At 45.2% G+C, this 26652-nt stretch overlaps 1 protein-coding gene across 1 annotated transcript in view; it reads left to right on the top strand.

The window, feature by feature from the left end:
* The window catches only part of nrp1a (neuropilin 1a), a 62179-nt gene extending 35796 nt beyond the window's left edge, over positions 1–26383 (top strand). The window contains exons 8-18 of the mRNA XM_085361930.1: positions 10390–10545; positions 12579–12723; positions 16410–16741; positions 18020–18164; positions 21627–21716; positions 22440–22490; positions 24347–24490; positions 24583–24860; positions 24936–25032; positions 25157–25207; positions 25307–26383. Coding sequence (XP_085218056.1) covers positions 10390–10545; positions 12579–12723; positions 16410–16741; positions 18020–18164; positions 21627–21716; positions 22440–22490; positions 24347–24490; positions 24583–24860; positions 24936–25032; positions 25157–25207; positions 25307–25590 — 1773 coding nt within the window. The 3' untranslated portion in view covers positions 25591–26383. The remainder of the gene's footprint in view (positions 1–10389; positions 10546–12578; positions 12724–16409; positions 16742–18019; positions 18165–21626; positions 21717–22439; positions 22491–24346; positions 24491–24582; positions 24861–24935; positions 25033–25156; positions 25208–25306) is intronic.
* The last annotated feature ends 269 nt before the right edge of the window (positions 26384–26652 follow it).

Here is a 26652-nt window from a genome sequence, read left to right as displayed (position 1 = left end):
GCCTCTGGAGGTGCAGCTTCTCCATAACACCCAACAGTTCCGATGATGAATGTCAGCTGTCCTGATGGACCTCTGGGGTGGTTAAGTTCACGCCTTACAAAAATTGCGAGTCCACTCTCTCTATCACTGTCTACCTACCTGCCTATCTCTCTCTCCCTCCCTCTGTCTTCTTGTCCTATCTGATAACTTTTCCTTCTCCGTGATAACAGAGACCGCCTCTGGGGGATGCTGGGATTTATTCCAGGCGTCCTGCCTGGCTTCACACACACACAGACACTCTCAAACACACAAACAGGCTCCGTCATATTTTTTTCTGACTGTCAGCTTATCTGCACAAAACGATCATCACCCACCAAGGGAACTTTATGTGGGAAGATTAAGGATTTAGTTCTTCCATCCCTAGACTGGGATAAGTCACATATTCCAAGTCCACTCACAGCACAACCCCCCCCTCCAGTGACATACCCACTGAGGCACTACCTAGATGCATTCGGAGCTTGTTTGATTTATTAACCGAAAGCCTCCAGGCCTCGTAAATGCCCAGACTGTTTGTCTTTTTCGACTCTTTTCTACAGTCTTTGCTTCACTGCTGAAAACTTTGGCTCCGGCATATTCCTCGGGGGATGAATAATAGAGCTGACCCAAAGCCAAACATTTGCTTGGGGAGGGCCATAAGCAAGCTTTTCCTTTATTATTGCAATGAAAATATTGTCCTGGGGGCCCCTGTTGCTCCTTCAGACTAATTTAATCAGTGTGTGTACGTGCGCCGGTTTACGCGCACTCTCCCATGCTTGTGTGTGTCCGTGTGTTCATACTTGAGTTTGTGGATGAGTGGGACTGTCTGGCAGGGTCCATATTGTCCTGCAGAGGAACTCAGCATGTGTCAGAGTGGAACAAGGCACGGGCTCCTTTACCACTTCCTCCAGTGGTTGGATGGTCTGTTGCATTACAGCATTTGTCTTTCTAAAAGGAAAGTCCATTGTTCACAGCCCGATAAGTGTAACAGCTTAGACTTGAAGGCTGCGCCGCTCTGGTTCTCTTCCATGTCATGTTGTGAGTTATCACAATGATTTCTTGCCACTCCAGCCTCCCCCTGTTTTAGTATTGATCATATTGAGGATTTGATTTGGCAGTAAAATCTGCATTTTTAAAAGGAGGGATGTGGTCTAATGAGCATGCTGATTTCCCAATACTAATCAGATGAAAACACAGAATGAGACTTGTCTAATTTCAGACTCTGTGAAAGAGCCAAGTCTGCGCTTGCCACGTAATTTATGTTTTGGTTTTTTTTCCGAGGATGTACTTGTGCCGAGCGCTCCGAGCAGAAGTCCAATTATCACAAGTGGTATTAAAAGACTAGAATTCTTCATTCCTCTTTCATTAAGCCTGTCCGTGGTGTTGCAACAAGCTCAGTCCCCCCTCGCGGCACGTACAAATCATCTCAGTGCGCAGTCAGATGCATAGTAATCAATTCATTATTTATTTCATTATCATCCCCTGACTGCAGTTTGAGGCAGACAGTTTTATTATTCATGACAGCCCGGCCTTTGATTCCTGGGCATTTTCTTTTGCTCTGCTTTGCCTCTTCTTTGCCGAACATAATCCAGATTTGTCATCCATTTTAATACTGCCTCATTCTGATGCATGGAAAGGAGGAGGGCGAGATGCTGGAGTCTGTGCGCTCTCCGCTGGGTAATTAGATTGGTGTGGTGGGTACAGCATTGAGTGCTGGGTTAGCCAGGTCATTAATCAGCCCCTTTGGTCTACACGGAGATGGACAGATGTCCTTTGAGGAGGTTTACAGGGGAGGGAAGAGGGAGGAAAGGAAGGAACAATAATCCCTCAAAACAGGTCTTTCTTTTTTCATGCTTGAAAATTTTAGGCTTACAAATCTACATCAAGGTAGAAAGAGATTTGTACGAATTACCCTGCTGCGCGACGTGTGTCTTTTTCAGATGCTTAGCAGTGGGGTTCTCTGGAGCAGGTTGAGGTATTAAAAAAATAATAAATGAGGATACACCACAAGTTTTCACACAGCACCAGTGAGGAAATGTCCGCATCTGTACAACACATTTAACTCTGAAGGGGAGGTATAGTCTATGGATTGGTGTAATGGTTCCTCGGGGAGCGTGATTAGGGAAATTGCTGAGAAGCTCACATAGTGTACAATGGCTTTGTCAAGGATGTCAGAGGAAGGATCTGATGGCCACCAAGAGTCAGTAAAGCATCTGAAGGACTCAATAAAAGACACTCCAAGACTGAATCTCTGTGAGACGGCTGCCATTGATTGCACATACACACAACATGAATAATTTAGACTGTCTTGGAGAGAACCCAACTGTCAATACCTGAAAGCCTCTTTATTGAGCATCTCATAATGGCAATATACAGTACACGCTATCCCATACAGCTGGGGCTTTTATTTTTTATTTTTTTATGCTCATGAGCTTGAGCTTGTCTCCATATCTATAATTTAGCTGGAACGGATCCTGCCATTATCTTCAATCTTCTTGTCAGGATGCATTATCCCTGACTACTTTGTCAGTATTTATGTATTTTTTATGTGTCTCTGATAAGCTAAATTGTTTAATCATAAATGGAGATAATGAGTCCCTTTACTCTTGTCATGCGTGCTTTAATCTCACCTTTGTTGCAGACATCAAAGGTTCAGAAGCATATCGGTGTTTTGTTGACACAATATGCCTCTTTATCTCCCACATGCAATATTAATCTCATGGTAAAGTCAACCGTTTGCGGGGGATATTGTCACAGGTTTAAGTTGCAATTTGAAACACGGGGGGGCACAGCCCTTCCTGGGTGTATTTGCCCAGGCAAAGCCATACAGCAAACTGTGCTTTGAATCTGAGGCCAGATAAACCTTCACCAATCAAACACTTGCAGAGAGCCTTGATAATGGTGCAATTCCTTCCACCAATCAGATAAGAATGAACGCTAAATCCATGTGGTCTGCCCACAGGCTGTATATAATAAATGGACAAAGGCATGGTTATGTCAGATTAGATTGTAAAGTCTCACTTTGAAGCCTCAAGTTAACATTATGGGCAACTGCTTCTAGTTCGTTTGTTTATTTTCTTTTACAGCCAGAACTAACCATATATGCTAATGCTAGTAAGAAAAAGATTTCATAGACATCATATGTGTATGACACAGACATAATTTCCCACTAATAAGTGCTAAATTACAATACTATACTTTCCGTTCCTAAGAGTTGAGCTTGCTAATTTTATAGAAAATGCTCCAAAAATCACCAATACCCCAAAAAGCATTCAGGCTTATCTTTACCTGACGGCTATGCTAACACGGGGAGCCATAACCAACAGCTGGTCAACTATGTGGTGCAGACCATCCAAGAGGTTCGTGCATCAGTTTTAGTGAGTCAAATTCTTGTGTCTTACTCATTTGTTAATTTGCGCTGATGGGCAGATGTGCAAACTGTGGATGCTAGCTTTAGCCGATAATTTATTAATCTACTCGCTTATCCAAATGTTGCTATTTCTGGTTTGGAAAGGCCAATATGTCACCTGCAAAAAATCTAACACTTGAAAATGAGGAGACCAGAAACCACTGCATGATGTCATAATGTCTATATCGTTAGTTTTAGCTAGATACTGTGGCGTTGGCTTTTTTTTTTTAGCCCTCTGGGTTGCAGCTTGGATCTGACACACCCTATTTTCCATCATCTAAAAATGTTCTCTAAACCCTAGATCAATGATTTGTGAAAATGTCTCCTTCATTGCTATTGTCTGCTTCTTTACCTCAGCCTCTGTTTGGGCTTACTTCCCATACCAAGTGATAAGTAATTAGAATATGGACTAGTAATTAACAGCAGATTCTCAGTTGATGAAGTCTAGTGAGAGCCGAGGAGCGGAGGCTGGCATGCAGCTGCTGGTGAGATCATCATCGTGCCTTACAAATGGAAACAATGGATGCTGTCTGTGCCTCGCTCCTTCTAGGCCTTGCGCTCAATTGGAAAATCAATGAGAGAATAGAGACCCACACTCGACTGGAGCGGCCCAAAAGTCAGACTAGAAATCGAAACATGAGGGATAGCATGATGTAATTAAATGAAACAGTGCTGCATAAGTACTCTGAGACAAAACCTCAGCTCAACCATAATCAGCTTCATTTTCAGTGCCTGAAAGTCCCGTAGCCGGTCATCATCTCCAAGCGATCACGTGCAGCTGCGTATCCTGAGATCAGATCATGCAGCCACTTCCAGACGTGACATACCTTCAGGTCTGCCCTGCTTCCCATCCCTATCACTGTTTCTGGGTTTCATAATCATTACTCAGCACGTTAGTCATGTGTGTGGCATGGCTGGGAATGACCCTGGAGTTAGTGTTACAATGATGATTCACAAAGGAAAAACTTGAAGCCAGACTGTTATCCTCCCTCTCCAATCACGCAACAGTGCATATGTTTAAGCTCACCCCCACCTCACGCATGACAAACCAGGCAACCTTTAACTTAACTATCACTGTCATCCAGCCTGTACATCCCTCTTTGTCAAGAAAACAGATGATCAGCGCATGGGAAGACCTGCATAATTCAGTGCCACCAAAGAGGTGCCGTGGTGCTAAAAATAAACTGTAATCCTGTCAGGTGAACACTGTGATAAATGGAAGTTCGTGAGAGGAGCTCATAGGTCCCGGAGCATTTGAGTAATACAATTTTCATGAAAGAACAAATTAATTACAGTTTCCAGGTAATTGAGCTATTCCTACAAAGCTCCTGCTACACCAAAAGTGACTGTGGAAGAAATTAGTGAAGAGATTGCCAAAAGCTGGTTTAGAAATACTGCATCTGGGAATGGAAGCGTGTCTCTTTAGCTTCGTGGCGAGGTATCTTTGCGAATGTCAGCTTCACCGAAATGTCAGCCTCCTCTCATTACCATACAAAGAAGATTGTAATCAGATTTTGTATGCAAAAAAAAAAAAGAAAGTGACTCGAGACTCTCCGCCTGCTTCATCACTTCTGACTATACTACCCTTTGAGATCCATAAAGCATGTCCAGGGGTTGTTTCCTTGACCGGGGCTTCTAACTGTGTCTACCAGCTGCTCGTTGACTTTGGAACTCAGAGGAGCTCTCCTTTCTCTCTCACCCTGGGCATTTCTCTTGTTGTTGTTTTTTGGTGAGGGAAAACGAATAAACTTGTTCCCTAGAGGCCTTGGTTATTCAGTCAGCAGCCCACACAGATAGGAAGCTATTCCCCCCCCCCCCTGTTGGGCAAGCAGAGAAATGGATTTCAAAGAAAAGTACCGTAATTGTCGGGCTATAAGCCGCTACTTTTTGCACAAGCTTTGAACCCTGCGGCTTTTAGTCAGGTGCGGCTTTTCTATGGATTTTCCATGATTTTTGTGATATCGTAAGACGATTTGTTTTGTTTGTTCCGCTGTTGTACGGCACTACGTTGCCTGGCGGAAGGATCGGGGTTCAAGAGTGGTATGTTAGTCACATGTCCGTCCGCCAGGCAACGTAGTGCCGTACGAAGTAGCGCGAAAAACAAACTTCAAAGTAGCGCTACGCATTCAGCGGGAGGCGTGGATGACGAGCGGCGATAAACTTGCGAAAAGCAAGTTATGCCCAACTCCACCGGTGGATTCTGACAGCGTGGAAAAGTGCGAAAACATCCACGATCACCAACGGATTTTGAAGGGCTGGACTGCTGCATGATGGAGAGGAGGACACCGCCACGGCCCTTCTGAGGGTGTTCGACTCTGACACTGACAACGAGGATTTCTTTGGTTTTGAAAGTGACAACGAAGGAGAGAAGCGGAGAGTGGATGACGAAGCCATCCTGAGCCTGTTCGTTTCCGACATTGGAGAAGAGGACTTTGGTGGTTTTGGAGCGCAGGAAGAAGAGAAAGATGGTGAATGACTGACTTTTCTTCTTGTTAAAGCCGTGTCACTGCACCTGAGCCTAAAAGGTAGTCCGAATCTATTTTTCTGGTGTGCTGTAGGTTACTGTTATGTACTACATGTGCAAATATGTACCCATAACTTGTTTTTCAAAATATTAATAAAAGGGGTGTGTCTCCAAACAGCCATCTCTTTCCTGACAATTCCCTTTGTGCATATTCTCTTACATATGATAAGTCAACATTGAAACACCTGCGGCTTTTAGTCAGGTGCGGCTAATGTATGTACAAAACAGGATTTTCCCCTGATTTTAGCTTGTGCGGCTAATATTCAGGTGCGCTTTGTAGTCCGGGAAATACGGTACTTCTTCTCGCAGAGTACGGATTGCTCTATGCAACTCCTTGGCAACTCAATTATAAGCCAATCAAGCAGCGAGAGATAGAGCTTTTGAGTCTTTGCCGTTTCTTTAAAGCTCCCCCCCCCCTTCCCCGCCAACTCTCACACACACACCCCTCCTTCCCTCCCAGGCCTTATAAACCACGTCTTCTTTCTACACCTACATAAAACTGACAAGGCTTTAGCCTCGAAATACATATCATGTGGCCTTGCTGCACATCTGAGTCATGCAGAGACAATACACCTAATGATCACGCCTACAGCTCCTACTGCCAATGAGGTATAATTAGAAAACTTCAAACTAAGCCACACTTGCGCAAACAGATACAGAAATACAACGTCTATCTGAACACATGCAGTGCATCCGAAAAGTCTTCACAGCGCTTCACTTGTTCTTCACATGGATTAAATTCATCTTTTTTGTAAGAATTTCCCAATACTTTTTTCACTTCGTGATTATGAGGCATTGTGTGTAGAATTTTGAGGTGAGAAATTGAATTTAAGGCTGTAACATGACAAAATGCGAAGCAAGTGAATATTTTCCACACCCACAAACTTACACACCAAATCAGATGTAATCAAATCAGACCATCCAGACGCCTTCTGTTGATTTCAGTGTGTCGGCCTGATTGCATTCACACCAGGCTTTAACTGGCTGATGTTACAAGCCCGAGCCCACGACTGATTCTCTTTCTGCCTTTCTGCTTCCATTACATTGCGGAACCACCGGAGCTGCGCGCACTGGCATTTGTGGGGCATAGGGCTTTTGACTCATCAGTTTGCCTCATAACAGGAAGGGAGAAAACATCTCAGGCGCACGCACACTCAGAGAGAAAGTCACACATATTCTGGACTGTGCCGGAGCAGGAAAAACTCGTGGGAGACAAGGACACACTGAAGCCTTGCCCACATATCAGCCTGCCACTGCTTTATGGAAAGATTGTGGGTGATTTCTTACCCCGCCTGGCATGTTTATGGCTCAGGTTGTGTGTCCCACCAGATATGAGTTACCGTGCACCGGCATGTCCCAGAATGTGTGTTGTCATTTATCTATAGGTGGGCTCGAGTCCAAACACTTATGCAAGGGGAAAGAATAACAATATGGCAAATGCGCAGCAGATACAAGCTTTCGTTCTGTTTGATCAGCAGAGTCTGGAAACGCAGAGCCTCCCTTTAGGCCTGCGATTAGGAGTCATAATTCACACCTTCCTCGCAGTCATTACATCACCCATTAGACATGACTCAGCCTTTCATCTGCAGATGACAAACGGCTTATCATCTGTGAGTGATCTATTTACCCAAGCTCCGCTGTGCACTCAGTTTCTAAATGTTGGCTATCGGTTTATGTATATAGGTCAGCAAGTTCTGTCCTGTGCTCTGGGCTAAAAGGAGTCCCACTAGTAATCATTATCTGGGCCTGTTTGTTTTCACTGCGGTCTCTGCGGCGTAGGATGGACTCTGCTTTGCATCCAAGCGCCCTGGCAGCCCGCCTTCTCTCCATGACCCGTGCAACCCCGGTCTGTTAGCGCAGCCTCAGCACCGTTCTTCTGCTTCTAACAAGCAGCCATTAATAAATCATGCTTTGCTCATTACCCAGGCCCTGTTATCAGGCTGTGTCTGTGAAATTGATCTAGTCTGTGCACTTCTTCGCGGGAGACTCTGCACTCGTGTCCCTCACATCTTGCGAGGCATCGCTGTCAGCCACTTGTCCCTCCCCTCCTAACCTTCTCCTCGCCCTTCACCTCTCCTCTTTCCCTTTTTTTTTTTTTTTTTTTTACCTCAATTCCACTGTTGGACTTACTTTCATTACAGCATTACAGCGATTTGGTTATGCCCACCACCGTGATAGTTTGTAGGAGTTTAAAACAAATGAGCATAAGGTGATTAAAGTATGTAAAACTGGGAAGTGAGATTGCACAATCACGAACGCTCATTTTTACCCACCGACAAAACGTCTCTGCTAATCAGAAATATTTTGGCACGCACATGTCCTGAGATTGTCTGAGTCTGAGCACCCACGAGTGTTCCCAATTAGCCCCGCCACTCATTTCATTCCCAGAGGCTCTTCTCCTCCATTAAACTTAATGAGATCCATTCAGAGAAAACAACCCCAAGGCCAAGTCTTCCTATTAGAGCGTTTTCAGTGAAGCCTTTACAGTAAACTGCTTTGCTATTGGTCCAGGCTGAAAATATGTCAGACTGGCCATTTGAATGCAGATGTTAAAGACCTGCCTTGGCTAATGCACTAAACGCCAGCACAGACCCAGCTTCCTCCATCCACTACTGGCACATGCAGCCGTTTTAGCCAGCAGAGAGGAAGTAAGTTCCTTTGTTATTAAATGGGAACTGGCTGAAGCTGACAGGATTTGATTTTGTTTCTATTTGCAGACCAAAAGAAATCAGGGGGACTTACTGTAAAAGCCCCTTGAGCCTGTAGACAGGAACAAAAGTATTCTGTCTCCGTATTTGACTGTCTTTTTTGTTAGTCTTCATCCATCCACATCCTTTGGGCGGCCAGGACAGAGTGAGAGAATAGCAGAGTGGAACCTCATTTATTGCTCCCATCTGTTTATGTCTTTATATTTCTGGAGCGGGATTGACCGGCATTCTGTGGCATGCAGATATTCCTTCCCTGCTCTTCGCTCTGAATCATTAAGGGAAGCACACTACTGTATATAATGTTGGCAGGCAAAGTAGGTAGATTCTGTGTGGCTTTAGTCTCAGCAGAGCTGGAGCCCTGCTAAGATAACCCTGGCTCTGATTGCCTAAAAAATGCACACGCTAAAGTCTGCTCACACTCCCATAAAGGATTTGACTGTTGTCGCACATGCTCAAGCCGACTATCTCCTCTGAGTCAATGCAGTAATCTGCTCGAGAGTCTGGTCGCCATCCGTCGGGGCTCGAGCCCATCTCACGTCAACATCAAAGGCTTCGTCTTTCCCCGTGATCTTGGAAATCTGTTCCACCAACACCCAAGCTTCTTGCATTTCTCTTGTTTTTCAGGGGGGGGGGGGTTTAAACGGTGTCCGCACGCAATACCATTACTCCTCATTACCGTCAGCTCAGCCTGTCAAAAGACGGTGTTAGTGCTTGTTAAAATTAAGCACGCTACTTTTACACCGAGGGCTTGGGATTCTTTGAAAGTTTTGCAGGTCGACACCACACCCACTCTTTTTCTTTGCCTCTGCTGTGGATGATGGGATGATAGGTGAGGTCCAAGGAGCCTCTGCAGTGGTCAGAGCGAGCTCATTTATTATTGCTGGTGGCTGAAAAATTATACCTTTATCCCGCTGGTAAACGAATCAACGGGATCAAAGCAAGTTTTGAAGGCCGTTCCTGCCGCAGACACAGAAGCCGCGGGGACATATATATATGTAAGGACGAGGATTCTGTCTTTCCTGGCAGTGATGGTGATGGTTTTAAACAGGCATGATGGCTGGCAGACACAGACTGCGCTCCCTTTTCCAGGTCTGATGGAAACCAGCCCCACTTTCTGTCCAGCATCATCTCTGAGTGCAGCACCCATGCACTGAGCAAAATATACGTACACACAGACATTCACTCCTCCACCTCTCTGACCCTGCTACCTCTGGCTGTCTCCTTGTGAAAATATAATAGCCCTGCAGTAATGTACTGCAGTTCATGATTACTTTATAAAGCCCTGCATATTTTAAAGACACATCATTTGATATTCAGTCTGTATCTTTCTTTCCCGCTCACAGGTTCTGATGATGTGATTGCAGACCCTGTTTTATTCACTTCTATCCAATGAGCTCTCGCGTCCCTTCGCCGGAAATTAAGTTGTCGTCCTGTCTCTGCTTCATTAATGCGAATATCATTTTATTGCTGTTTATTAAATTCCAGGTAGCTGCTGATGAGGCTATGACCGGAGGTGAATCAGATAGCGGGGACTCATTTTTAACTCTCCAACTTGTCTTGTGTATTATTAATATAGGCTGTGCGCTGAAAGCCGTCTTTACAAAAGTTGTCAGGCAAAGAGCTTTACATTGTAGCACTTTTTGCCCAGGCTAATCAGCGAAACACTAAAGGAGAAAGTAAAGTGATGGGCAAACTCACTGTAAACTTGTCTCTCCTCTCTTCACCCTTTTCAGGTGGACCTTGGGTTCCTGCGGTTCGTCTCGGCCATCGGCACCCAGGGCGCCATTTCCCAGGAGACCCAGAGGGTTTACTTTGTCAAGTCCTACAAAGTGGATGTCAGCTCTAATGGAGAGGACTGGATCACTTTGAAAGAAGGCTCCAAACAGAAGGTATATTCCTCAAGAATTAAAAGTTTATTTTGAGCCACGAGTGGTGTACCGGCACCACCTCTGTGTTATGAACTATTTTTTCAGTGAAAAAGCTTTATTTATTCAGATAAATGAACAGAACCCAGAGCAGTTCAGGCACCAGTGATCACAATGTGAGATTGATCAGTTCAGATGCAGCATGAAAGAAGGAGCCGAGGTGAAGGAGGTTTATGGTCAGCTTCCACAACTGCTGCAACTATGCCCTCGTTAAAGAAGCTTTAATAGCGTGTCCTACAGGCTGGGATTACAACTAAGCTTAACTCCATGACCTGTCTGAACTAATGTTGTGCTCACTTTCTGATAGTGTTTCTAGATGCTTTGGCTGTAGCTCTTCATAAGACTGTTTTGGAAGAAACTAAATCATCAAAATAGCTGACGTTCACTCCTCCTTGACCAGTGACTGTGTCATGAAAAACCACCCATGCACATGTGCTACACTTGGAATATCCCGTCCAAACAGCACATCTAGCTGATTTAAATTGCGGTCTTTTCAAAGTTGCTTACGAACTCAACTAAAGGGGAAATACCGGGCTGTATGTACTTAAACCACATTCTCCCAACATGTAATTATACACTTTAAATCAGTAGGGTAATATACCCACTCTCCGTGTAAGCGCATGACATTTACAGCAAAAACGACGGCAATAAAGTCCCTGCAAGGAGGACCGTGCTGGAATGTTGCCTCTGTTTTATGTCAGGGACCTGTCAATTTTTCATTTAAGAAGCAGGGAAAAACAAAGACTTGACAGACCAGAGATAAAGAGGAGCGGGAGCGATGGTTGTCGTGTTTGAGCAGCTGGCAGAGAGGGACAAGAAAAGGAAGGAAGAGAGGGATAGTATGCTTGACCGGAGTGAGACAGGCGATGACCACTGATTGCAGATCAGCCTGTCAAACAGGTTTTTGTCCATCTGGAAGCCTCTCTGTGGGTGTCCAGAGGGCAAGGGAAGAATGTGTGTGTCCATGTAAATACCACAATTTCCAATCAAGAGTGTGAGGCTACCACTCATATCAAGAAGTTTTTAAAGGCAACAGAGCATCCAAGCACGATTGTTTGTGCTGCTGTGTACATGTCCCCCAAGCCCTCTCCAAAGTTCACTGTCACTTCTATAAAGTGGCAGCTTAAAGGTACCGTGGTAAACTCAGCCTGCGTTTTCCAGGCTCTAAAGTGCTTTTGTGCAGAGGGGCACCATTTGGTACATGCTGAGACTGCAGTTTGGCATCTTAGCGCAGCTCCGGAAAAAGCCACTTTACAGTTAGCGAGTGGAGACTCAGCATGACTTTTGAGAGAGTGGAAGGTTTTCTTACAGGTTCCCCTTAGTGATGTCCCTGTACTCAAGGAGTGCATGGCAAGCAGTTGGACACAGCTGCATGAACTACTCTTAGTTTTTTACTTTAGAGTTGATTAGCCAAACTACCAAACTTACTGCCTTTCTATCTCTTTTCCATCCTGCTTACTTCAGCTGGGTTCCTCTTTGCCTCATTGCCGCTAAGTCACAGAGGTCAGGAGGTCATGTGGTCACTGCTGTGATTCAATTACCCGGAATGAACTGTGACGGACTGCGGGGAGTTGTTTGGCTGGATGGCCAGCCTACTCATATGATGCTAGTAAACTGTCAACAGACCTAAGGGGGGGACAGTGACGTCTGTGACCTTTCAACAAGACACTGCAGTAAAACCTCCAACTGATCAGGAAACAGAGGACAGTGAAAGAGCATCTTGAGCCAATCTGGTATATCTCGTCTCAGGTTTCATAGTCACATTACCCAGCCTGTGGGGGCTGCTACATATGGAGAAAGAGGAAACATTTAAACCATCTCATTAAAAAAGTGGCCATAAAGCTTGCCTTCCAATGCTACATCTTGTGTAAACTTAATGCAGATGAAGGCCGATCTCTGAGCTCCAGTGAATTCCGTCTCCGTCTCGTAGAAATTCTGCATCTCAGCAGCTCAGCATATTCTATTGATAACTTACTTCCCTCCTGCATCTTTCACAGGTTTTCCAAGGCAACACCAACCCAACTGACGTTGCCAAGACGAAGCTTCCCAAGCCCACGCTGACGCGCTTCGTTCGGATACGTCCCGTTACCTGGGAAACAGGCATCGCACTGCGCTTCGAGGTGTACGGCTGTAAGATATCAGGTTGGTTGCTGCTGAGATCACATACACATTCATACAGTGACTCCATATTCCATTTTCATACGCCTAATCAGCTTACACCACAGACTCTAGTCAGAATTTCTGCTCTCTTGCGGCAACCTAGTTGATATTTCCCATCCAGGCCTCACTGGTGCAAACACCTCCCTCCTTATCTGCTTCCTTTAAGGCTAAAGCAAGCTGTTGCATAATAGAGAAGTGGTGCATGAAGGAGGATTGCCTATTTATGTCTCCCCATGTTTAGATGTACCTCATCCAATATATATGAAGCCAACAGCTTGCAGGCAGAGTGAGCTGAAGCCGGGTGGGCTCTGTTTGGGCCCATCCCTCCTGCAGATCTTTCCTCAGCCTCCTCTTTAGTCTGGCTTTGCTTTTAAAGCTTTGATTTTGTTTGTCTCATCTTTGCCTTTTTTTTTTTGTTGATGTTATTTTAATGTGTGGTATGTGCATGTGTGTGCGGCTCCCTTTCGTATGGTTTTTAGCACATCTGCCTGACTCTCTGCGGGATTATGAACATGTGTATTGAATTCTAATTAGCACTTGGATGTGTGTTTTGTTCCCCTGCACTTACAAATGAAGTGGACAGGGACAAAATATATGAAAGTAAGCCTCTTGTATTTTTTCCAATGTTGTGAGCGCCCAGGATTAAAATTAGGGGTGGAATTATTTGCAGCCAGCTAAATGTGAGCCGGTCGAGTGTTGTTTTTTAAAAAAAACTTTTAATGGAGCTTTGTAGCTCTCTGGTACATATGCAGAGCACTGTGGGTACAGCAGGGTTACAGATGGGGCGTGTGTTTTGGGGCGCACGACCAGACCGCTGCGCAGAGCATAAACACATCACAGGATCGAAGTCACCACAGGGCCTCGGGAATGACGTCAGCACCCCTGGGTGCTCTGAAGACACTGCCAGCTTCACTGCATGCTAGCAGAGAACGAGAAGCTCTGAGGCTCTTGAGGGCTGCATAAACTCAGTGACTCACTCCGTTCTACACTTAGTTACAAATCCTTGATACAAGATCTTGAGTAAGTAGTGCTTTTAAAGTGCTCTTAAAGTTCATCGCCGCTTTTCTCACCAATAAAGGACTTTTCAAATCTGCATTTTTTCCAAGTTTTCCCCTTCCAGTTTTTCTTTAAAGCCATAACTTAGGCATCACAGGAGAGGAGGAGTAAAATCCCAGAATGCGGCAAGATGTTCTCCCTTAAATCATCATGGTCGCGTGCCGATCTAAACAGCTACTCATTAATGAACAAGATCCGCCACCCTGTTGTTAGTAAATATGCCGCGGTGTATAAATATCACTGATAAACCACCGATGCTCCACCCAAACCCTGTGCATGGCCCACATAGCCGCGTATCACCTTGTGCTTGCTCCCCTGGGTGTGCCGCTGCGTGCATGGCATCGCAGCTGAAGTCAATTAACAGCTCCAGATGACCCAGGCACTCGGGCAGAGCGTCTAAGCTCAGATCAGTGTCTCTCACACGCACTATCACACATGTGTACCTTTCTCTGTATCCTCCCACTTCAAAGGGGGTTCAGTATGCCTTTGCTCTGCCAGGGCCCAGCTCACTGATCGCTCTCAAACAGATTCTGGCCAAAGATGAAAGAAAGTGGGAGAAAAATAAAACAGTCGAGGAGCATTCGCACAGCCAGCATTTGTTACATGAGCTCCAATTTGGACCTTTTCGAGAATGCGGGAGCAGAGATTTGTCCCACGGGTTCTCACAGGAGCCGGTTTAGATAACTGGAGACAGAGAAAAAGAGAGAGAAAGACAAGTCTGAACGGGGCCTTGTTTTCTCCAAGTTTTCGCTGACTTTTCCCAGACGCAGCTACGCTATTGATTCCTGCTGCGGTACAGTGCACGCTCTGTCTCATACAGACACAGAAGATGTAATAATGCTGGGATTTATCCCTCCGTGGGAGCCAGATAGTAAATATATTATTGCTTAGCACAGGTCTCTGACTCAGTGTCTTGGGATTAAGTGCTGGAGGAAAGATAGGACGAGACACACAGGAAGATTTAAGCCCAATAAAAGCTGCTAATACAAGTGTCAGACTTCGAGTGGCAGCTCGTGGAAAGGTTTTGTGGACTCCTGTGGATTCTTTCTAGCTATGCAAAGAAGAATTTCTGAAGTATATAATATTTACTGCAGTCTCTCTATCGCGCTGCAGTTCAACCTTCTGTTTGGGTGGGGCAGCCAATTAAAGGACATATAGCTTTAAGTAAAGGTGACCTCTCACTTTAAGAGAGAGGAGAGCTAAAATGGCTTGTTTCAGACATAATGTGGACTGAGGCCCAGCAAACATTGGGATTATTTTTAATTATGAATCATGCAAAGTTACTCTAGTAGAGAATGTAAATGCAAAGCTGGAAGAGAGTGTAATCACTCTCCTTTACAGTGTTTACAGCATAAGTAAGTTGCTGTGCATGACTTTTACAACATCTCAAAAAGACAATCCCGTCTTGGGTTCAGAACTATTGTGTCCTTATCAATCACTCGCATGGTACAAAATTACTTCACAGATTTCACAAAACATTTGATAAAAGAATATGAACATAATTATGTCTATCTACAGATAAAGCATAACTTTCTCCTTAGGTCAGTTCATACAGCTAAAAATTACAGTAATCCTAAATTCAGAGCAGCCCACCAGTGTGACAGAGCTTTAAAAACTTATTATCTGAGACAAATTTGTTTTTATTTTCACATGTAGTGTTAGAGTTTGCTGGGTTTTGACTGTTGTTGCTGGGTTTTGACTGTTCTAACCAGAAATTTCTACATCCATGTACAGTCAATAAGTTTTCATTGGAATTATATCTGGCCACCTTTCGTGTAATATCAAGGCAAAAACATGAAAATGGACAAAAAAAAGTTTAAGGTTAAAGCATTCAGATGGTTCTACAAGCAGTAGCGATGAATTGGTGCCCTTCGACTTCATTATACAAGGGGATGTCACTGGAAACAAGGCTTGAGAAAAGAAAATGAAAAAAAACCCAGCTTTCTCTCTTTTAAACAAACTGGAGATGGAATCAAAGATCATAAAATATACAAAAAGTTAAGCTAGAGATGATCACAGAGGTAGAATAAAAAAAATAATACAATGAAAGAGGAGAAAAAAGTTTGGAACTTTGGACAAGGTGTTCAAAGATGCAGCCCCACAGATGTTAACAGCTGCGGAGCAGAAGGTAGACGAGTGCAGCAGCAGCAGCAGATAAAACACAAAGAGAATGTGTTTTTGTGTGTATATGAGTCTATAGAGGGAGGGGCAGAGAGATGAAAAGAAAAACTGCTCCCAGAATGCAGGAGATGGAAACACCAACAGAGAGGAGGGTTTTAATTGGCTGCCTGGAGACAACCGCTTCAGGCAGAAGAATTAGTATGCATGAGATCTGCAGGCAGAGACACAGAGAAAGAGAATAGAGGCAGAGATCACAGTAACATCACAACGAGTTTGGGGAATAGTTGTCCTCACTTTGACTTTGACTATCCATGACGATGCCCCTGTATGAACTCAAATTCACTGAAGCAGAGCCGTGGCAAGCCTGATGCTGAACCTCAAGCCTTTGGATGCAGATCGCATGTTTTATTTTTCCATCTATCCGCTCTCTAGGTTTTCTTTTGTTTGTGTCAAAAAGCTAAGCACCTTTTGCTTTCCCATTTGCCTTTCAGAGTACCCGTGTTCAGGCATGCTGGGCATGGTATCAGGCTTGATTAATGACAACCAGATCACCGCGTCCTCCCATACAGACCGGAGCTGGGTACCAGAGAATGCTCGCTTGCTAACAAGTAGGACAGGATGGACCCTGCTGCCCCAGCCACAGCCCTTCACTAACGAGTGGCTGCAGGTGGATCTCGGCGAGGAGAAGCTAGTGAGGGGCTTGATCATCCAGGGAGGGAAGCACCGAGAAAACAAGGTGTTCATGAAGAAGTTCCGCCTGGGCTACAGCAACAATGGCTCGGACTGGAGGATGGTGCTCGACACCAGTGGAAACAGGCCGAAGGTGGGTTTTTCTCTCTTACCTTGCACAGTGCCCAACAATACTTGGGTATGTGTTCAGTTCTGCTATCAAATCAGAAGATTAGTCTTAATCAAAGCTCTCTTGTATCATTTTTCAATTCATGCACCCAGGACTTTTTTTTTTCAAGAGCAAGGATTGGAATTGACGTTTTGATTTAACAGAGGTTTTACCTTCAGCACTGTGGAAAATGATTTGAATACCAACTTCTAAAAATGTCTCTTAGACACGTCAGAGCATCGATTGTGATTATGACGCATTTAGTCAATTTTCACCCGACTACGCGCCGGGCAGTTGTGAGTCATTGAACAGTCATTGTGAGTCAATTTTAGGAGTGCTTTGAATCACATTAGGATAAGCATCTTGAGTCTCTCAGAGTCCTTCCCCCTGTTCTCTCCTCCTGCTTTGTATTCTGCATGACACACACACACCGTTCAACCCTTTCAATGGATAGTGAAACCTCTCCAGAGAGGAAGGAGGGGTGAAAGGGAGTCAGAGGGATGAGAGAGGAAAGAACGGGCAACAGTCGAGAAGTGACCAGAGATTTATCTCCCAGTGGCACTGCCTTGCGCTGAAGGCATACTTGCCAACACTTTGCTCGATGCATGCACACACTTACACACAAAGTATGTAAGTGTGTGCATACTCGCGGATGCAGGCACACACACCTCCGAGAAGAGCTGCAACAGCTCGTCCCCAATTACAAGTGTCCCTGACAGGGCATAAATCTGATCCAGATGGGCTGATGGTTGATTTATGAAGGGAGTGAGGAGGATCCATATCCCGGCTGTCCTAGTTAGTGTCCTTTCTCCTCTTGCCTAAGAGTTTCCCAGCATCTAAGGCTCACCAGGCGTCTTCACGTGATCAAACCCATTAATCCGCTTCCGTCATTCCTCTCTCTCTTTCTTGGCTTGCTTCTCCCACACTGCCTCCTCTTTTCCTTCGTTTATACCTTCCCACATGGAGGACCGGAGAAAGAGTTAAAGGAGCAGAAAGTTACCCTTGTCAGAGGTGTGAGTCATGCTGTCTTTGCCACTGGACTCCTGTGTCACTCACCTAGTCTGTGCTTTGGATATCAGCAAGATTACACATCTGGTCAGCTTATTTATTTATTTTACTTTTCATCTGTCCACCTACCCAAAACAACCAACCCTCTGTATCCATTTTCAGAACGTAGGAGTAATTTTGCTGTAGGGTACCTGCATTTGGGGGGCTGTAGCAGTCAATACTAATCTTTATCACTCTTGCCCTTTTCCCTGCCAGATATTTGAAGGCAACAGCAATTATGACACTCCTGAACTGAGGACCGTGGAGCCTCTGCTGACCCGTTTTGTCAGGATTTACCCAGAGAGGGCCACTCCTGCTGGGATGGGCCTGCGGCTGGAGCTGCTGGGCTGCGAGATTGAAGGTAAAGCTCAAAAACATGTAGGACTTTCAATAAAATCGATTGCATTGTGTGTCCTCTGTCTAAAATGCTCCTTTCTGTTTTGATGCACAAAACTATAAAAGAAATAGAGTAGTATTTCTATTGACGCTGGTGACATTTCCACCCGTGGTGCTCATTTCTCCACCAGCAACAATTATGTGTTTACCAGTGGTGGCAAAGTTACTCCCCCAGAGTGAAACCTTTCTTCGAGCAGTTGACATTTTCAGCTATAGTGATGTTTTTAGTCACGAAAATGACATTTTCACTCCCGTAGTTGACGCCAAGACTGTCTTTGATTGTGTTTCATTTTCTCCCCGTGATGATAACCTTAGTGGGCACACCTAGACCTCTCAGACTACATGCTCACATCTGACGTGTGTTGACTCACACGCAGGTGAGCAGTCTATCATCCTAGCTAATGGCATGGCTGTGAGGAGTTAGCGCGTCATGTCTTTGCCACAGTCCTGTTTATTTAAAGACGTGCATGAGTGCGCCCTATGTCGAGCCCACAGCTGTCCAGCTCCTGCTCTTTATCCTTACAAGGGATAGTTGTCTTGTCTCCCTGTAACATCAAAGCTGCCCCCAATAGCTAGCCACTTCTACAGGGGATCAAATGAAAGCCCACCTGGCCCACTAGGATTATTGCATCCTGGCCCTCATCGCACTCTTCCCAACCTCGGCACGTCTTTCTTCTTTCAAAGGACTGCGCCCACTTTGCTATCTTTAAAATTACCATTATTTTTTTCCAGCTCTTTATCTGCCTCTCTCAAAGCTGATGTAGCACAAAAAACGCTCAGCAATATAAGCACACGGAGCATCCTAGCCCTAAGTGGATTTGCATATTGGATTTCAGGGAGGCCCATTCTCTTGTAAGCCTCATGGACTCCCACCGGGAGCTTTAGTCAGATGATAATGCTTGTTTTCGCTGTTAATGCCAAATACACACAAACTCGCACAGATTTATGCACACAGACCAACCGCAATCACCTTGCCAAACATGTGGTTACAGTAAACTGTACACAGTCGGGTGAGTGCACAGGCAGGTGCATCTCCTAGTGTGTACAAATGTGTTTGTGTGTGTATGTGTGTAGCAAGTCGTAGCAGGAGGCCGAAATCCTCATTTCTATGAGAGGCTCCCCTGACGCAGCCCTGACCCCATCCCTGACCTTCCCCACCCTGAATCTGACAGGAGCTGATCTGCCTCATATTTCATCTAGCAGAGAGAGCGAGCAAGAGCATTGGCTCACACACATGCACAAACATACTCAATCGCTCTCACGCACAACTACAGATATTGTACACATTTTTCAAGATGCTTGCCCCTGTCTGTCTTCGCCTCCCTTTTGTCGCCTCTCTCCTCATTCCTTCTCCTCGGCCTGCACTGAGGAAGCCAGTTTAATCCTCAGACAGTGCAAACACTTATGAAAGGTTTGGACTACAGGAAGTGTTTTGTAGCTCCTATAACTATTGGAGGAAATACACTTTTTTGTGCGGCCATACAGTGCAGGAAGAAGGACTATCAAAAGTTCTTGGAACCCTTTGATAGCGTTTCAAAGCTGCATACAAACTGGAAGGAATTTGTGGTGACATAGTGACCAGAGACCAGAGGCTGTAGTCGGGACCCACAATAAACTTTCAAGCAAGTGAAACTACCAAAGACAGTGAAGAATACTGTTGATTTACAGAGAGTCACCAAGGCAACCTGAGCCTGAAATACCAGCAAGAGACAAGCTGGCAGTTTCAAACTGATGCGCAATGAGCAAATCGTTTCCAGTGCTCCTACTTCAGGGTTTGGACTCTCCAAGCACAGGAAGTGATGTCAGTGACATGAATGAATGTGGGTTAGTTTAGATGTAAGCATACTTCGTTGCAGATACTGGCTGATATAAATTTAAAATCATCCAACAATATATGTCATGTCAGCTGTGTAGGGAAGAGCTGTAAAGTTGAAACAAAGCATGTAAAAACAGAACAACGGTGAAGTCCAAGCTTTTTTAAGACTATGTGTGACGGGGGGAAAATGCAACACAATGTTCGCTCGTCAAAGCAAAACTGTCCTCCCACATTTCCTCTCACCTTGAGCTTCTCCACACAGTGAAGCAGTGACTGATGAGAAGAAAGTAAAAAATCCCCAAAGCTCTGTGTGTGTAAAAACTTGTCCTGACAAATGGCTATTTTGTCTGCGCCACACAGTTATACCCTGCTTTTACAACTCTGTTGTAATCCTGACACTTACAACACAACAAACACACGCTCAGTCTTGTTTTGTTTGCAGATGTTTCTTTGTCAGCTGCTAGCTTGCTATCACACCATTAGCGGCCCTACAGAAGTGGGAAAGCATATAAAAAAGACCTTAGAAGACATGTAGTTGTTGGGGAAGTTCCTCAGTGTGCAGATACCCTCAAGGAGTCCTGAGAAATATTGGGTCTGAAATCTCCAAAAGGCACACCGCTGTGTGGCACTGGACCATGGAGCGGATTTTGGGCCTTTCCCACATCCAAGTGAAGCAGGGCCATAATGATAGACTGGAATGGCCCTGCTTATATCCAGTCCCAAGTCCTGTTACTCCACCTTCTAGTTTCAAAGCCCGAGCTCCCACACATTTTCTGGCCTCGATGAAGGCTTCTTCGACACGGCGTGTGTCCACAGGGGATGGCATTGTTGGAGTGGGGCCCCGGCGCTGTTACCATAGCTGTCTTCGAATCCCATGTCCCTGCTCTCATTAAAATCGTCAGTTCGCAGCGGGTTGCTATGAATGTTTCCTTTCCCAACTGGGCACGGTGTCCAGGCATCTGTCTTCCTGTCCCTGCCATTGGGGGTTTTGACTCTTCTCAGTGTTCCCGTTTAATGCATTCTTTACATACCCTGTTGCATTCATTAGAAGAGATCATTAAATACAGCCAAGACACAAGGACTGCATGAGGTCTGTGCCATTGGTTCACACTCTTTCTCATGTCAGGGCCATAATGATAGACTGGAATGGCCCTGCTTATATCCAGTCCCAAGTCCTGTTACTCCACCTTCTAGTTTCAAAGCCTTACGCACCATGTATTCGCTTCAGCTCTATTTATACACCCACACCTCCACAGCTTGATGAAAGGATGGATACTAATAGCTCAGTTCTACACTAACGCTCAGCATGGAACTGTGAGCACAGCAATCGAGCTTACAGAAATATATTTCACTGTTTCTTCTTCTTTTCTTTCCTTTTCTGTTTTTGTTTAAACTATATGCTTAAAATCGTAGGCTTGAAAAGAAGGATTTCAGACAATTAACAAAAAGAAATGCGATGCTATTCAATAGATACTGGCCTTAAAAACAAAGGAAAACACTGTAACCTTTTTTTTTTTAAGTAGTCGAAAAATCCCTTAAGCTAAAATCAGTGCACTTTCCATGTTTAACCTGTAATCTAACCTGTATTGTTTCCTCTCTCTCCATCTCCAGCTCCTACACTCCCGCCAACCACCGCAATCCCGAGCACCACCCCGTCTGACGAGTGTGATGACGACCAGGCGAGCTGCCACAGTGGCACAGGTGATGACTACGACGTGACAGGTGCTAACATCGCCTTCATGAGACTGCGACCAGCCCCTTCCCCTAAACCCTCCCTTCCCTAATTTCCCCTTGCTTTTGCTGTGGCTGGCGCTCGATCGTCTCCCTCGATTCTGCGCCATCACAGCTTCTGTAGCATCGCTGCCGCAGTCAGATTTTGATACCAAACCCAGTCTTCCATGTACTGTACCCTGCACACTGGCAAGCATGCATGCACCCTCGTGTGTCCTGGCAGCCACACAACTCTAATTTGCTGCGCCCCCGTTGCTACCACCTCCTCCTCTTCAGTCTACCACTTCTTACCTTAAGCTCTGAGCGCTCACCAGAAAGCATTGTTGCATTTGCACCTGAAATCAATTCACCCACATCTGTTCTCTATCATTTCATCTCTCACTTGCTTTTTGCTCTGGCTCCCCCCCCTCTACTCACTCCTAGCTTACTTTTCCTTCTAACCAGTCAACTATCTCAGCCTGCACCCCCCATTAACCAGCAGTCTCCAATGATGAGCATGGCACCGTCTCAGTCATGTGTATTGTATAAGTTCTTCCTGCTAGGAATACCAGAAAAAAGGCATTCATAAGAAAGAAGCCAGAGACAAGGCATGCGTTGATACGCCAAGTTTAGTTAGCATGGGTACTTATTTAAAATGAAACTTAGCTCATTGCAAACCTAGGCTAACTGTGCTAACATTCTGTATTGTGACAGGTGGTAACATGATGCCAGAGAGCACTACTGCTGAAATGGATACCATCCCAGGTGAGCAAAAGATACCATATATACATATTTTTTAAGGTCAGTGCTTTCAAAGTTTGCACATCAGAGCGATGAAACATACAGCGGGGCAAATGTTTAACTGCTCATGGTTTGTTCTGAATTAATTTCATGAATTCATCAAGAGACACACCTGAGATAATGATTGCCAGCCTCTCTCCTCTGATGTGTGTCTGTTATTAAAGCTGATGATATGGCCCTGAGAGGCTCCCGCTGACAGGGTAAAGGGAGGCTACGTGATGCAAGGCTAGCCGATGATTAGCACTGGTGCTCTGCTGCTGCCTTCTCAGCATAATCACTAATCACCAGGCTGACACCGGCGCACAGACCTGTAAAAGCCAGATGCAAATGACTGGAGGAAGTTAGGTGCACTTTGGGGCCCACATGCATGGACAGACACACATAGCCAGTGTCTCCTACAGCGGGCTGATGAGGCAGCAGTCAAGAAGCAGTGCCCCAGCCTGACCTTGGCTAATGGGCCGTAGGCTCCACCCAACCCCCTTTCTCTCAGTCAGCTGGCTCTGCGGTCTGTCTTCGATTTGGGGCACGAGCGATATTATTAGAGTAGCTCTAAGATGCAAATGTGTGTATGCATTTATGCACATTTTTGTGTGTGTATGTCTGTATGAGTCTAATGAAGTACAGGTAAACGCCTATCTATTTGACTTTTCATCTCAAGACTCTCAAACCATGCATGTTAATAAGCTGTGTGTGTGTGTCCATGTGAATGTGTGTGTGTGTCATGCACCATGCATCTCAGGGGATATAGTTTCCACTCACATTCATGGAGAAATAAATATATATACATACATAATGGCCAAGTGAGTCACAGGCTCCTCATAATGGAAAAAAAAGCCAAAGTCGTTTTAATTGGGAATGAAGTTTCTATGGGGAAAATGGTGGCTTGGACCCTGAAATGTGGTTGATATGTGATGGGAATTCCATCCTTTGTGTTTAATGGGTAAATAGCGTCATTGCCTGCAGAAGTTAGTTAAATCCTTCCCATTTTTTAAGGGAATATTAGCTCATAGATTCTGTCATTCAGAGAGTGGTATCTCTAAAGGCATTTCATGTTGGAGAATAAAGCTATGGCTGGCCTCCCAAACATCTCGTTTCCCCAGTGTTCCTTGAAGTCTTTCTTTATCTAATTTGGAAAACACTAAAGCCCGAGCTCCCACACATTTTCTGGCCTCGATGAAGGCTTCTTCGACACGGCGTGTGTCCACAGGGGATGGCATTGTTGGAGTGGGGCCCCGGCGCTGTTACCATAGCTGTCTTCGAATCCCATGTCCCTGCTCTCATTAAAATCGTCAGTTCGCAGCGGGTTGCTATGAATGTTTCCTTTCCCAACTGGGCACGGTGTCCAGGCATCTGTCTTCCTGTCCCTGCCATTGGGGGTTTTGACTCTTCTCAGTGTTCCCGTTTAATGCATTCTTTACATACCCTGTTGCATTCATTAGAAGAGATCATTAAATACAGCCAAGACACAAGGACTGCATGAGGTCTGTGCCATTGGTTCACACTCTTTCTCATGTCAGAACTGTAATTTACCTTTTGTCCGACTCCTGCTTCTCCTTCATGAGTTAGCTGCTTGTATCACCCCCACCTGTAGGACTGTAGGCTTATGTCCCACAGTTATCTGCTGCCCTCTAGTGGTCTGTTCCAGAGCAGAATAAGAGAAGGAAGCTCCAAAGTGTAGCCTGTAGTTATACCATGACAGGCTCTGCGGTCATTGTTCGGATAGAGCCCAGGGCTACAGGCAGCTTCTCCTTTTGTAATAAGCAGAATGATTAAGGTTTTTTTTCTCCTGTGACACATGATCTTGATCTTTCTTCACACAGCTTTTCTCTGGTTTGCCTGCGACTTTGGCCGAGCCAATGATCCGTCCTTCTGCAGCTGGACATCGGAGGACACGGGATCTAGGTGGCAGATCCAGTCCAGCGGCACACCTACCCTCAACATCGGACCCAACATGGACCACACAGGTAAGTACCTCAGATGATAGACTCACAACATCTGACACAGTACATGTGGCATTTTACCTCTGTGTTGCTGATACAAGGGCTTTACATTACAGGTGAACCGGGGAATTTCATCTACACCTTAGCAACCAGCCCCCAAGAGACAGAGGTGGCTCGACTCGTCAGCCCCGTGGTCAGCTCCCCGGACTCGGACCTCTGTGTGTCATTCTGGTACCACATGTTTGGGCCACACATCGGCACACTACACATCAAGCAGCGCAAGCAAACGGAGAAGGGACCTGCAGATGTCCTACTGTGGACAGTCAGCGGCCACCAAGGCAACCGCTGGAGGGAAGGTCGTGTCCTCGTGCCACGCACCAACAAGCCTTATCAGGTAACTGACCCACCTTACCTGTGCTTTTTGTGTGTGTGCTGTCACTCTAGAGGCTCACTTATTTTTTTTGCCAAGGTGGTGATCGAAAGTCTAGTGGAGAGAAAGAGCTGGGGAGATATTGCTGTGGATGACATTAAGGTTCTCGATGGGATCACACTGCTAGACTGTAAAGGTGAAGCTTTGTGCATAGTTTCAGTGACTTCCTTCAGTTTTTGAACTAAAACAGCACTTTGGCACACAGCTCTGACTGCATTTTGTCATTTAGCTCTGCTTTTAATATGAATTTCTCTTTAAAGATCCCGACGTGCCCACTGAGCCAATATTGCCGGAGGATATTAATGAAATCAGTAAGTCCTTTCACACATCAGGTTTGTTGTGCATTCTAACCTTTTATAGTTTATTTTCTCACTTTTCTTTTTCTCTTCTGCTCCTTGCTTCCTCTCTAGTTCCGGAAAACACAGAATATCCAGACTTTGTGGATAACAACCAGATCCCTGAAGGCAGCATGCTAAAGACGCTTGACCCCATCCTGATCACCATCATCGCCATGTCTGCCCTCGGGGTCTTCCTGGGGGCCATCTGCGGCGTGGTCTTGTACTGCGCCTGCTCACACGGAGGCATGTCGGACAGGAACTTGTCAGCTCTGGAGAACTACAACTTTGAGCTCGTGGACGGCGTCAAGCTAAAGAAAGACAAACTCAACGTACAGAGCTCGTACTCGGAGGCGTGATTCAGGACAGAGCGCATTCATGTGACTGTGTGCGATGGGCCGGGCTCTCGCACGAGACTGTCTGCAGGCATATAATCCCGCCTGTCTGCAAGCAGACGGGCTGCCGATGCCCTCGAATCTCTGGACGAGGGACAGGTTCAGGAACCAACAGGAGGTCTGGACTGATCCATGCTTTTCTCAGGAGCTGCAGTTAAAAAAAAAAAACAGAGCCTACCAGTAAAGGGGGAGGGACACTGTGTACAAATAAAATACAGGAAAAAAAATATGTACAGATGATATTTTAATTTTCTATTTTGATTTTCATTCATTTTTACAATCGGATGCTGGTGTTGAGACCAATTTATTAATGATGTTTAAAGTATTTATCGTTTTCTGGAAAAAAAAAAAGAAACGTCTTTTTATTATTACCATCAGTTGGTAACGGCTGTTTTCACCTTTTAGAAAGAGACGTATTGACATCCTAAGTGAACCATATCCGGTAAAAACTGTAGATTCGCCCCATGGCGTGGCAAACAGAGTGTGCCGTGAGACATGTACCCTTTCCCCCCCTTTGACCCCTATCACTCTAAAGTAAGGGTCCCATTCATGGCAATGTATGGTTCTGACAGTGCCTTTAATACGTTTTTGTTGGAATCCTCTGTTGATATCGGTGTTTTTTACTGTACTTGGCTTAAGCTATAATGACAGGAAACAGGGGCACATGACCTTAGAAATACCTGCAAAACAGGACAAGAGTTTATCACAGGTTTTTTTTGTTGTTGTATTTGTTTGTTTGTTTTCTGTCCAAAACAAAAACACACACACTGTAAATAAGTTTTAATATATTTTATTGTCCTTTTTTTAAAGAAAGTAAAAAGTAAAAGGAAAAAAAAAGCTACAGTATCCCTTTTGTCATGGGTTTTTGCGTGTGCGTGTGTGTAAATACAATCTCCTGGACTGTTTCGTGGAAGGTGCAGTGTTTCATTTTCAGTCGCTCAGCTGAGCATGATTCGCCCGCTCGCTGACGCTCCAGCGATTTCAATGTGCATTCAAGCCATCTGTCACCGAAACATCCACTTCTCA

The sequence above is a fragment of the Diplotaxodon limnothrissa genome, linkage group LG9 (assembly GCF_057381915.1).
Source record: "Diplotaxodon limnothrissa isolate DT_005_m linkage group LG9, D_limnothrissa_male_GT1.1, whole genome shotgun sequence".
NCBI classification, from domain to species: domain Eukaryota; kingdom Metazoa; phylum Chordata; class Actinopteri; order Cichliformes; family Cichlidae; genus Diplotaxodon; species Diplotaxodon limnothrissa.
This window is presented reverse-complemented; position numbering and strand designations above follow the sequence as displayed.